Source organism: Choloepus didactylus, chromosome 17, assembly GCF_015220235.1.
Source record: "Choloepus didactylus isolate mChoDid1 chromosome 17, mChoDid1.pri, whole genome shotgun sequence".
Lineage (NCBI taxonomy): Eukaryota > Metazoa > Chordata > Mammalia > Pilosa > Megalonychidae > Choloepus > Choloepus didactylus.
The window spans coordinates 73384897-73398624 of record NC_051323.1 but is presented as its reverse complement, the minus strand read 5'-3'; the positions used below and the strand labels follow the sequence as shown (position 1 = coordinate 73398624).

Genomic DNA, 13728 nt, shown 5'->3' with positions numbered 1-13728 from the left:
CGGAACTGAAGGGCCCGGGTCCACCCGTCGCGCGCGTTGCGGCGGCGGGGTTAGAGTGACGCGCCCGGGTGTCCTGCTCAGCTTCCGCTCTGTGGGGAGGCTGAGGAGGGTCGGCTGACCAGCCTTTACCTTCCCGGCGCCTTCAGCCGCAAACGCTGGTGAGTGGGGTTTTTCCACCAGGAGTACTTATCCGGGAATCCTGTGCGGATGCTGATTGAGTTTCTCCATTGCGGTCTGGGTTTGCGGGAATCGGGGACCGAAGCTACTGCGCCTGCGTCCCGACCTTGTTCCATTGGGTCGCGTGTCCCAGCTCGGGGGGTCCAGGTACATGTCCCGCCCAGCTCGAGGGGTCCGGGGACGCGTCCCACCAGCTCGGGGGGTCCGGGGACGCGTCTCACCCGCTCGGGGGCTCCGGGGACGTGTCCGCCCAGCTCGAGGGGTCCGGGGACGCGTCCCACCAGCTCGGGGGGTCCGGGGACGTGTCGCACCAGCTCGAGGGCTCTGGGGATGCGCCGTTTATTGGTTCCCTGCTCTCAGGGCTCAGGGTCGAGAGGCGCGGCGGGACAACCTGAGAAGTGGAATTTAAGTTTGTTTTAAAGTTTTCTGTGTGTTAGCTTTATTCATAACTTCTGCTTCCTATTGAGGTTCAGTTCGTTCTTTTAAAAACAAAATTGTCTTATTTTTAAATTCTTGCATTTTAGAAGGCAAACTAGTCTGGAGTTGGCAATGAAAAGATTTTGACATTTTACTAAAAGCTATGATTTTTTTTCAAACATGTTTTGATTGCCACTTATCTTAGGCTTCTTGTGCGCATCTTGCCTAGGGGCAGTTAGGAAGGCTGTCTACTATTTGTTAGTCACTAGAAGTTCAGAGTAGACATGTCTTGCCGTCAGAGACTTGATTTAATTGAACGGGAAATTATATGTTCTGCATTTTCAGTAACCCCTGCCCCTGTTCTTTTGTAATTAAATACTGTCTTTTTAGAAAAGAAATAGCTCTTTTAAAGAACCATTACATACATAGATGGTAATTGTAAAACAAAGCAACTATCAGACTTTAGGGAAAAAAGGGAAAAATCACCCAGAGACCCAGGTGTATGTTAACGTTTTTCCAATAGCCTTCCAGAGTTTTTCTGTGTATGCACACACATTAACAGACATCTTTTATGGAAATGTGATTATACTTTTCTGTGATGCATTGCATTTTTCTATTTTTTGCAGCTGTAAAAGAAAAGTTATTGTGCATAGCCCACATTTAAGGGGTGAGGAGTTATAGAAAGCACTATAAGATGTTTCAGGCTCATCTAATGTATCTCTTGCCCCAGCTCTATAATTAGCCATTTCTTTAAGCAGTGGTGGTTCCTTTAGTAGAGAATGGTATTAGAAACCAAGATCTGGGCTCTTGGTGTGCTGGTTGTTACTGGGGTGTCATTGCTTCTAGGCCCTCTCAACTGACAGAGCTAAGCCATGAATACACACATACCTATAATTACCTAACGGTATCTATATTAAGCTAAACATGAGTTTCAACTCTAATCCAGTATACGTGGATTGTTCTATTCCCCTCTTGCTTATCTGTAACTCCCACTCCAACAAGGAGAAATTTGGCTAGTTGGAAGGTTCTAAGCAGAGGAGTGACACGATCTGATCAGAGGATATACTGGAGTGACTGCTGCTATGGGAATCAGATTTAATGGGGTGACTGCTGCTATGGGGAAAAGACCTTAGGGGAGTAGGGTTGGAAGCAGGAAGACCAGTCAAAATGATTTTGATGAAATCTGAGTGATAAGAGAAAGGTTTAACCAATTATCAAACTAAATGAGCTAGATTGCTATGCAGTGCTTAACTTAGGGGAAATTACAGCATTATATATTTGATTGGAGCTTGGGGGAAGAAAGCATTTCTTCCTCAACACAAACGATATAAACAAACAGCCAAGCAAATAGAAGATTTGACCTAGAAATAGTTTTGCTGTATTGTAATGTTTGAGGTCTAAACTCTGAATGAAAGTTAAGACCTTCTGATGTACTTCTGAATTCTGAGTTGAACGGACTATAGATCTAACCCATTAACTGATTTATACTTTCATTCAATAAATACTGGGTACCTGCTGTTTGTTAGACAGAAAAATAACATGCTTTTGGGGCACTAAGGATTTAGTATTTAACCCTTCAGAAACTGCCTGAGCCATAACTAAGTTTGAGAGATTAGTTCAGTTGCTGAGGAATTTTTCAGAAGTGTGGCTTTTTTCAGGGGACTTTAGCATTAATTCCTAGCTCCAATGTTTTGTCCCCATCAGAGGTAAGACTTTCAGAGCTTGAGCAAGCTAGGATCTAGCAGACACTGAAATCCAGCATTTCTCCTATTTTGATAGATGTTAGTGTTCTTATTATAGCTTTATAACATTTTAACAGTTTAACAGTAATAATAATAAATTGAGGGCTTTCTGTGTGCCAGGTACTATTTTGTTCATTTGCAAGATAGGTATTACTGCCTTTTTCTTTTCCTAGGGGAAAAATTGAAACACACAAATTAGGTAACCTACCCAAGGTATACATGTAGTTATGAGCACAGTCTTTCTGTCTTCCATATACCTCTTTTAGTAAGCTATAATTGTTTTGTGTCTAATTAAATAAACATAACTTTTTTAAATTATAGAAGCAATAATTCAATTATAGAAGCAAAGCATGTTCACTAAGAATATCCAAAAAAATACAAAGAAGCAAATAAGGGTGTTCTATTTTTTTCTTTTTTAACAGAAAGGTGATATTATTTAGTGAAAACACTGAACTAGGAATTAGGAGATTTGAGTTCCAGACTATATATATATATGGGGGGGGGCGGTGGGGGCTAGGAAGTATTTAAAGGTGCTTCACTGCTGTTTTATTTGTATTTTCCTAAATTATTTGCAAAATTGAAAAAAAATAGTGAATTTTTCATTACATTTGGATTAATATCTTTAATATGTGAGGAATATGCAATCACACACACACACACACAGTAATAGCAAAACAGGCTAGGGAAATAAGCAGGTATGTAGAACATAAGAAATACACATGGTTAGAAACACTCATTCTCATAACAAAATGAAAGAAAACATTTTCTACTTATCAGACTATCTTGGATTCATTAAAAATGTGCAAGGGTGCTGGGAAATGACTTATACTAGTGGGATCTTAAGCTAGTAAAACCTTGCTGGAGGGAAGTCTGGCAGAGTGTATCAAAAGGATCCGTTTGGCCCCACAATTATGTTTCTAGGAATTTAACTTAATGGAAAAAAATTACATATACATTCTCAAAGATTCAACTATAAGGATGCCCACAGCAGTATTGTTTCAAATGCTAGAAAAGTGGGGAATGTGCATCACTAGAGGTTTGATTAAATAAATTATGGCATATCCATGCAAAGGCAAACAAGGCAGCCTTTTAAAATCATGAAGGCTATGCAATGTCATATAAAAATTTTTTCTGAATATACTGGTAGGTAAAACAAGGAGACCATAGAAAACTATTTATGGGAAGATCTCATTTTATTAAAAAAATTATTCAATTTGCCACTAATTACTCTAAGGTTAAGAATAATTTCTTCTCTTATGTAATAAAAATTTTAAATATATACTGTTCTTGATAGTGACTGATAACAAGTCGTGGTAAGAGAAAAACAGTTCCTTTACTCTTTAACCTCATTTAATCAGTCCAGTTTGTTATCCTAATTGATTTGTCCTATGAAATAACATTGAGTAACAATAACTCAAGTACTATGTACATTCATGCTGAACTCTTATCTCCTAAATAAAGTTACTAGATGCTAGTTATCTGAATTTGCTATTTAAAATGAGACATTTCCAATTTTTTTTTGACTTAGGAAAGGATGTAAGATATATTATTTGTCCCTCGAGAACAAATACAGCTTAAGTTAAAAGATATTATTCACTCTGGTATCTGAAGTGTAATCACTTATTAAAACAAATTCGTGAGCAGGCAAATGTTTCTTTACTCTCCTTTCATGCGCTTTAATTTCCTTTGCAGTTGTCTTTGTTATTCAGGTGAGATGTTTGTAATCTTGTTCTTATCACCTGTAAGAGGTATCCTGATAACTTTAGGGCCTCCCATTCTTGTCTAATAAAGTGGGGACATCTCCTTCCCACCTCCTATTCCAGGGCAGTCACTTCTCCCAGTAAAGTCCATGCGTTTAAACAGGATGTGAGTCTTCATCTAGCCACTTTTCTGTTTTAGGAATAGGGTGACCATACATTCTGATTTGCTAAGAATAGTCCTAGTTTCTTCTTTGACTTTCAAAAGGGTCACAATTTGGAGTTCATTATATAATCACTCTACTCAAGAACTTAAGAACCAAATAAATACGTGAACAAATATTCTATTAATGAAGAATGTGTGTGCCCCGATACATTTATCAGAAACATATTGGTTTAGTTTCCTTGGCTGCTCAAGCCAATACCATGCATTGGGTCCTTAAACGATGTGAATTTATTAGCTCATGGTTTTGAAGCTAAGAGAAAATCCAAATCAAGATATCATCAGGGCCATGCTTTCTTCCTAAAGGCTGATGATCTGGGGCTGATGCCTGCGATCTGTGGTCCTGGGCTCCTGTCACAGGCAGTGCACATGGCCTGTGGTCCTGGCCTCACCCTTCTCTTCCAGGTTCAGTTGAATTTCGACTGCTTCCTCCTGTGGCTTTCTCTCTCTCTGAGTCTCATTCAGCTTATAAAGGATTCCAGTAATAGGATTACAACCCATCTTGGCTGAGGTGGGTCACACTTGAACTGAAGTAACCTCATCAACAGGCGCTACTTACAATAGGCTCACACCCACAGGAATGGATTAAGTTTAAGAACATGTATTTCTGGGGTACGTACAGCTACAGTTAGGAATAACCTTCTCTTGACCAACAAAACCAATTCAGGATTCAGACCAGAGAATATTTTCACTGCCAGGCGGGAAAGAGGAAGGGGTGGCCACCTCTGTGGCCACCCAGGAGGCCCTGGTGAGCGGCACGTCTGGCCCACACCCCCTGCCCCCTGGGCTGGCATGTGCGGGGCGCCAGCAAGGGCACTGGGGCCTGCCTGCACCTGGGGCAGCCCCCCCACCAGCCATATTCTTGATAGCTGAATGTCCTTGAGAAAGTGATGTGCATTTCTGGGCTTCATTTTCTTCATGTGTAAAGTAAGAGGATTGTGAACTCTGTGGAAGTTGGATTTCTTCGGTCCCTTCCAGTTCTTTAACTTTCTGTGATTCTGTAATACAGCATTCTTGATCTGCCATCATTATTGAAAAAGTTTTACAATGATGATCTTGTAGTAAATAAACCCCATTTCCTATTTTTGTGGCTCTAACTCAGTGGGTAAAAATTGAATTGTGGTTAATGTATAGTTATTATCTGTGATTTTGCTGAAGTCTAAATAAAACATTTACTCATAAATTTAATTCTTCCCCTTATTGTATTAAAATAACCAAGATTGTACTGTTAAACTTCAATTGAATTTATAATTAATTTGTACTGTTCATTTTTTTAATACTGTAGCAGGGGGAACCTGTCCATATCCAGGACATATTTGACCCATGGGTTTATTTTCTACTTCTCACAGCCTCTAAAGAAGAGAATCACCAAACTGAATGGCAGGGATTTTGCACTTGGTGGTTCAGAGGCCGCCAGGCAATCTCCAGGTGGGTGTTTCTTGGCAAAAATTATTATTGTTTTTCCTTTTATGTTCCATATGAACTTTTTCATTTTTTCTAATTATGAAGCATACTGGCAAGTTGAACTTTTTCCAAATTCCTTTTTTTATAATTTTTTTTTTAATGGGGGGGTTACTTTTTATTTATTTATGGTTGATCTGCTGTTTTATCCCTAAGGATTGGGTATCACAAAAGGTCTTTTCCTGGAGAGCATGCCAGTAACATAGAACTACAGTTGATTCCCCTTGGTCTGCTTTAAACTTGTTAAAGTTTTGTTTTTTTCCTTCAGTTATGAAAGGAGTACCTTTTTAATCATAGAAATTTGAAAAATATAGGCAAGCAGAATGAAAAGATAAGCACCCAGAGACCATTAGTGTTAGTATTTTCATGTATTTCCTTCCAGACTTTCTTCCAGAAAGTGCCACAGTGCAGCCTAGCCTGACCCTAAGGGCCTGAGTCTAGATGTAGACCTGCTAGTGGCTATAGATGACAATCATGTCAGGTGCGTTACAGATCCATCCTGCAAGGGCAGCGTCATTTCCTTTTTACAGCAGGGGAAACTGACCCTCTGCAAGGATGGTGACCTGTCTGATGTCTCACAGCTAGTAGGCAGCAGAACCAGAATCAGAAACCCGGTGTTTCTGGTGTCAAAGCCCTTGTTTTCCTTTTACCACTCTCATATCCTCCTTCCTGTTCTCTAGGAACGTGTTAATTGTTTATGTGCTTTTGGTGTTCAAGGAAGGCTAGAAGAGAATGACAGGAATAGTTCTGAGTTATTGTCAGCCTGTGTACTGTATCTCCATCCCCGTATTATCCATCCACAAGGGCATTCCTTGACGTGAAAGGCTGGCAATTAATCCTTTTTCTTCAGCAGCCTGAGAGATAGGATTAGAGGGATGTAGAGAGGAAATCAGAGGCAGGAACTAGACGTGATGGCATTGTTAGGCCCACAAGAAAACTAGAAGCTGATTTTGGCTTTCTTTTACATTATATTGTTGAGAGTAACTTGTTGCACATTGTCTAGAGCAGAGATTGGCAACTATGGCTCATAGGCCAGATAGGACCCCGGTTTTATAAACAAAGTTTTACCCTGTTTTTATAAATAAAGTTTTACTTGAACACAGCCATACCCATCTGTTTGCATATGGTCCATGACTGCTTCAGCCTTACAAAGGCAGACTTGAGTCTTGGTGATGGAGACTTTATAGCTGTCAGTGCTAGAAATATTTACTATTTGGCCCTTTATAGAAAAATTTTGCCAACTTCTGGTCTAGAAGTCTATATTCATTTGCTTTTAGCTTTGTAGTGTATGAGTGATAGGAGGTATTCATTCAGTTAGGGGGCTGACATAAACCTTTTAACGAGTATAGGTTAGGTCAGAACAGACTTTTTTCACCTAATGATTGGTGGGTGTGGATTTTGCATTAGACAAAGTTCTAAAAATGCAAATGTTTTGTGTCATATTTTAGACTGTGACAAAAGGGGTGGAGTCTCTCATTTGTACAGAGTGGATTCGTCACAAATTTACCAGGTCAAGAATTCCGGATAAAGTAAGAACAATGTTTTTTAAAATGTTACTGTCTTTTTAAAACGTGTTATGTTTTAAAAGGTACTTATTTTTGTAATGTTATATTGCCCATGGATGTATGCAGTGGTGTAGAGTCTAAGCATGGTAGGAATTTTGTAAATGATGATTATTTAAAGTGTTCTGTTAGCTGTGCCACTGGCCCTCACAGGTAGTGGGTTTTTTATCATCCCAGAGTCTGTTTATTCCTGCTTGTTTTATTTCCTTTGTATTTTATGCTGTTGTATCACCATTGTCCTGAGAAGACAGTGGGTCTTGCTTCCTCCTTCAGCTCTCACAGTGGCACTTCAGCTTTATTCTCCATTTCAGCCGTCACTACTTTGTGTCCTTGAATTTTCTCTGCTAGGTTTGTGTGTTCCTGTCATTCCTTAGAAAACCCTGACTAAACCCTCCACTGATGTTTTTAAAGATAAAATAATATTACTATTGGTTAATGTCTTTTATTAGTGGCTAATGTTCTTTTATCAAAGACATCTTTATTTTTCAGGGCATAGTCTTTCTACTGCTGCCCCCCCTTTTTTTTGCCTTTTTTTCCCATGTTTCTTTAGTCTGTAAACTTCTGGGAGAAGAGGATAGATGCAAATGCTAGCATTCATTTAAAACATTGTCAGTGGTCAATACGTAATAACAGGGCAGCAGTTTTGATTGACAACTGGAATAAATAAATGTGAAAACTTTTAAACTTCCTTAAAATGACTCTCAGATGTGTATCTCCAGACCCTTCCTATCTTCTGAACTTGCTCTTGTATTCTCAGCTGGTTTCTAGTCATTGCTACTTGGTTAACTCATAGGTAGCTCATACTGAACATATCCAAAATTAAACTCACTTTCTGACTTTCCCTCCAGACAACCAGTCAGACAAGAAGAGGGCACCCCTCCTGCTTTAGTTATGTCCATTGATGCTGCCACCCTCCACCCAACTTCTGAGACCAGCAGTCTCCGAGTCAGTCTCAAGTCCTCTTTCTTCTTCACCCACCACAAAATCCATCTATTTCACTGCCCAGAGTCCCTGAATCAGTCCTTTTTCTGGTATAGCTATCGTATCTCAGGCTCTTAAACCATGGCCATAATTGCTTCCTAACTGGGTTTCCTACTCCTGATCTCCCATTTCCATTTCATTGTGTTCTCTTGCACAGGTTTTCTTTCTGAATCTCTTTTTGTAATAGGGTCATGTTGCTTCAAACCTTCAATAGTTTAACATCCCTATTGATAAATCCTAAAGGTTTGGCATAGTGGAACACATTTTAGCCTCGTCCTCTGCTTGCTTCTCATGCTTTTTTTCCACTTTAGCCACACTGAACTACTTGTTTTTTCCAAATATTCTATGCTCTTTCACATTTTCTGTATATATTCTCTCTTTTTCTTTGGCATATCTATCCCATCCTCAGTCTACTACCATTCTTCTCACCCTAAATCTCTTCAAAGTCTGTTGAAAAATACAAGCAAGCAAAAAGAACCCAAAACCCCCCTGAATCCCACCTGCCTGAAACAACTGTTATCAACACCTTCCACATACTTTTCTGTTGTATATTTTTTAGGTGAGAATCATCTCATGTGTAATGCTTCTGTAGCTGCTTTCTTTGTTTAACAACATAATGTTGCTCTATCAGTGAATTATTTTCTATAATATTATTTTTAATGATTTCATAATCTTTTTTATGTTTGTCTTCTGTTCTTCCACAATCTGAATTCTTAGAAGTATGACTCTTAATCTAATGTCTTCAAGACCATTTTAGATAGATAGATGGATAGATATACATATATATAAATATTTTATGACTCTTAGAATCACTATAGAAGATATCCTAGAAGATATCACTCATGCATTTGGGACAGATGGTACACATAAGCCCACTGCACTTAGTGATGTGGAAGTTTGTTTTTTCACTGAAAGAATATATCAGGCCCTCTTCAGCATTAGCACCTGCAAAGACTGTAAACCTTACTCTTCTTAACAGCAGCATTGTGTTCTGTAGGAAACAGTGAATGCATCGTGATTTATTTAGTTATTTTCCTATTGAGGAACATGGATGTTGTCTTCAAAGTATCCGGTATTACAGACAGTGCTGCAATGCACGTCCTCATTCAGTACATTTATGTGTACTTGTAGGAGTTTTCCTGTGGGGTAGCTTCCTAGAACCTTTTGATTCTTAGCAAATCAGTTTGAATATCAGGTCTGGGGAGCTACTTCTGCTGCCTCATAGACAGAGTTCATTAGTCATCTCTCTGTGCTTTCATGGTACTTTGTATGTACTTTTTATAATACTCATATTTTGTCATAATTTTTAGCTTACACATTTGTTTCCCCAAGAATAGGGAGGGGAATAAAGCCTCATGCCCAACTCGTAGTGCTAATAAATTCTCTTGCCTTTTGAGTTAGTGTTATCTGTTTGCTTTTGTTTGTATCTACAGGTTAAAAATAAGAAAACAAACAAACAAAAAAAACCATACTTGTGATAATTTTCTTAAATGAAATTCTTAGGCTCCATCTTTATGAGTAATCATACTTACAGAAGTGTTCAGTTTGAGGTTGAGGATTATATAAAACTTAGGGTGAAATCATTATTTATGTAGCAGCCTTTTTTTTGTACCTTTGAGGAAAAAAGTGTAACTACATAGAATGAGAAATTATGTGTAAGTTGAAAATTTACTGTTTATAATTTTTCCTTTCTAGGTGTTTCAACCTTCACCTGCAGATCATGAAAAATATGGTGGGGATCCCCAAAACCCCCATAAACTGCATATTGTTACCAGAATAAAAAGTACAATAGGACGTCCATACTGGGAAAAAGATATAATAAAGGTGCTTGGATTAGAAAAGGTATTCAATTATTTTAGTCATCTTTAGTGCTGTTTAAATTTGCTATAAATTTTATACTTTTTAAACTTTAAAGTACATCTTTATTTCTTTTGCTTAAATATATTATTTAGTGTAATCTGTTTGTAAGTGTAGACAGAATGAGCCTTCAGCTGAATATTTTCCTGAAACATGGGGCCATCTGCTTTTTAGACTGATCCATAACATGGTTTCTTTTGTTCATAGGCACATACCCCTCAAATTCACAAGAATATCCCCTCGGTGAATGCAAGATTGAAAGTGGTTAAACATTTGATTAGGTGTGTTATTGCTTGTTATGTTGGCAGTCTTTTTTATTTGGTACCTAGCATAATTCTAAATGCATTTTCTTATGTCCCAGAATCCAGCCACTGAAACTGCCACAAGGCCTTCCAACAGAGGAGGACATGTCTGACACGTGCCTCAAGAGCACTGGGGAGCTGGTAGTGCGGTGGCGCCTAAAGCCTGTGGGGCAGGAAGGAATTGAGTCCTAATGCCAGAGGGGTTTCAGATTTTTAAAAACGCAATTGTTTTTATTTAAAGATGGTGAGAACGTATTTTCATTAAAATGTATTTTAAATATCAGTCATTTTCACTCACTAAAAATGGCATCATTCTTCCTTACTTACAGACTTGGAGGTTTTTGTGCTATTATTTGGTTTAATTTTCTCCCCTTTTCCCCTAGTAGTTTCACTCCACTATGGGTAAGAAGGGCAATTTTTTTAACATCTAGGTTCAGATGCATTGTCACCGTAGGGAATCATTATTAACTTTAAAAATTTTTTTTTTGTTTTCTAATTTAACTGAATTCAACAAATTCTTTGAGTGATTCTTTGCATAGGCACCATGCTATGTGTTGGAGAAATCCAAAGCTGACTAAAATATGTCTTGTTCTCCTCAAAAACTTACATTCTGTTGTGATAGATGATAGAGGTTCAGCCAAAGTCATAAAACATTGAGTCCAACCAGACCAGCTTCTTTGTACTTAGTGTGTTTAAATATATGTGGACATGGCTTTGTGTTTTCATTAAAGGAGATGCCAAAAAAGTAGCAGTTTTCTCCTAATTATAAATCTAATCTTGCCTAAACTTTATTACTACACTCTGCCTGGACAAAATGTGTTCTGCTCTTTGTAAATTTCTCCCTCATAGAACCAAAGTGTGAAATGAAAGCATTTAATCAAATTTTTTTATTCAAAAAACACACTGTCATTCTGTTTCTAGCTCCAAAATTGAAATCTTTTGAGTTCCTAAGGGACCTCTTTGGTTGCTGTTTAAAAAGAACAAAAAAGGAGGGAGAAACCTTTTAGGGAGAATTATTTATTTCTTTTTTTCTACCTCAGAGCTAAAGGATGGGGAGGAGGAAATATTTTAGAGAGAGAGGTTCAATACTGAGACATCCTCATGGCAGCTAATTGAAAATGGTGATGATGAAGACCTCCAAATCCTGCGTTTTCCTGAAGTCTGAATACTTTGTCTCTTGTTGCTTGGGCAACATCACTGGCATCGTTGTTGTGCCATTATCCATCCTATCGAAGGTCTTGATGTTTTGGGACACTGCATTAGCAGAAATGCTACCAGAAATGAAACCAAGTAACATTTATTAAAAAGCTTAAAGCAATTACAATTTTAATTCACCAAATACTGAATATCTCTTATGTGTAAGGCCTGGAGAGGACTTAAAGCAGAGGGATACCTTCAAAGAGATCAGTCTAGCCAGAGAGAGACTAGAATATCAGAATATAAGGTGGTCATGTTTGCAGCTGGTTTGAAGATGTCTGTGTAAATAAAAGCCAACCCTGCTAATTTAGTGCCACCTGTTTTACCGTGCTAATGCTATTGTTGTGCTGTGTAAAAAGGGAGAAAGTACCTTGGTTAATTTTTACTCGAAGAGTCTAATAAAGTATGAGTAAGAAATTTTAACTTTGACAGCCCACAGCTTGAAAAAAAAGAATCTAAATGTTAAGTTCAGTATTTAGAAATGATCAATGGCATACATTTCCTCTAATGAACACATTTTCAAATCATACAGTAGTTAATTTTATTCTTGAATATATTACTGAAAGTATTATTTCTTTTCTCTTATAATTATTTCAAACTTCATTACTTTCATACTCACTTTCACAGACTAGGAGTCCTTTTCTTAGCTTTAAAAAAAGAAAGAAAAGAAAAGGCTTGTCAAATTCCCTTTCAACTGTTTGTTCATTCATTTATTTACTAACCCAGCAAACTTTTTTCAAAGAAATTCTCCTTTCTCTGAAGTTGGAAAGATAAACCTACAAATGTGTGAGATGTGATTGTCTGATTTTGTTCTTGAGGCAGTAGGCAAGGTCATTTGCTGTGGGGGGCAGTGGGGTGGTGGGGGAGAGGAGCAGGGTGCAGAGTACATGGGAAGTTTGGGGTGAGGGAAGCACAGCATCCAGGGTGAAGGGAAGGATTTCTGAGTGTCTCTGAGAGTCCAGCTGGGATGACACTAGGAGCACCAGGCTGCAGGGTGTTTTGTTGTTTCTCCAGTGGGAAGCTCAGTGCTGGGTAATGTAGAAGAAAAGATGGTAGATTTGAACAATGGCAAGGATTGGGGAATTACTTTTTGTCTGTTCATAAATAACTTCCAAGTACCTTTAGGCTGCTGTCCCCCAACCAAGTTGGGAATTTTTTTTAAATCTCTGAAATCATTCTTATTCAAATCTGAATTCCTTTGGTAACAAGTTCTTCACTGCTCAGGTCCCAACAATTTTATTAATGGATGTCTATCAACCTGTAAGAGTTATTTATTAGTGGCAATGTGGTATGTTGATTTACACTCCTGGGTGAATAAACATTTTCTTGCCATTTTTTTCTCTTTAGTTTTTAGGTTGTTTTAAATTACATTCTTTTAAAATGAAAAGGCATGTCAAAATTAGTATCGAATCTCTTAAGTCACAACAAAAACACCAAGGTAGCCAATTTAAAAATGGGCTAAGGACTTGAACATTTTTCCAAAGAGGATATACAATAAGCATATGAAAAGATGCTCATCATTAGCCATTAGGGAAATTCAAATCAAAACCACAATGAGATACCTTGTCACACCCACAAGGATTGCTTTTATTTAAAACACACACACACACACAGAAAAATCAAGTATTAGAGAGGAGGTGGAGAAATTGGAACCCTTGTGCATTGTTGATGGGAGTGTAAAATTGTACAGCAACTGTAGAAAGCAGTATGGTGATTCCTCAAAAAGTTAAACATTGAATTGCCATATGACTGGCACTTCTGCTGGCTATATACCGAAAGAAGTTGAAAACAAGGGCTCAAACAGATATTTGTACACCAATGTTCACATCAACAAATGAATGGCTATACAAAATGTGGTATATACACACAATGAAATTATTCAGCCATAAGAAGGATTGAAATGCTGACACATGCTGCAGTACAGGTGAACCTTGAAAACGTGGGTGAAATAAGCAAGACACAAAAGACAAATACTGTATGATTTCATTTATATAAAATTTCTAGTTAATACAAATTCACAGAGACAGTGGATTAGAGCATGGGATGGAGGCATGGAGAGTGGCTTGCTGGGTATAAAGTACTTGCTAAGAAAAACAAAAATTGTCCCTGCAA

General features: G+C 38.1%; 1 protein-coding gene across 2 annotated transcripts in view; it reads left to right on the top strand.

The window, feature by feature from the left end:
• The window catches only part of MRPL30 (mitochondrial ribosomal protein L30), a 37326-nt gene extending 24893 nt beyond the window's left edge, over nucleotides 1-12433 (top strand). The window contains exons 1-6 of one of the 2 annotated variants that reach the window (XM_037807048.1): nucleotides 4-158; nucleotides 5606-5684; nucleotides 7166-7246; nucleotides 9956-10102; nucleotides 10325-10398; nucleotides 10479-12433. In XM_037807048.1, coding sequence (XP_037662976.1) covers nucleotides 5634-5684; nucleotides 7166-7246; nucleotides 9956-10102; nucleotides 10325-10398; nucleotides 10479-10611 — 486 coding nt within the window. In that variant the 5' untranslated portion in view covers nucleotides 4-158; nucleotides 5606-5633 and the 3' untranslated portion in view covers nucleotides 10612-12433. Of the gene's footprint in view, nucleotides 1-3; nucleotides 159-5605; nucleotides 5685-7165; nucleotides 7247-9955; nucleotides 10103-10324; nucleotides 10399-10478 lie in introns of those variants that run through there. The other variant, XM_037807049.1, reaches the window with a different exon arrangement.
• The last annotated feature ends 1295 nt before the right edge of the window (nucleotides 12434-13728 follow it).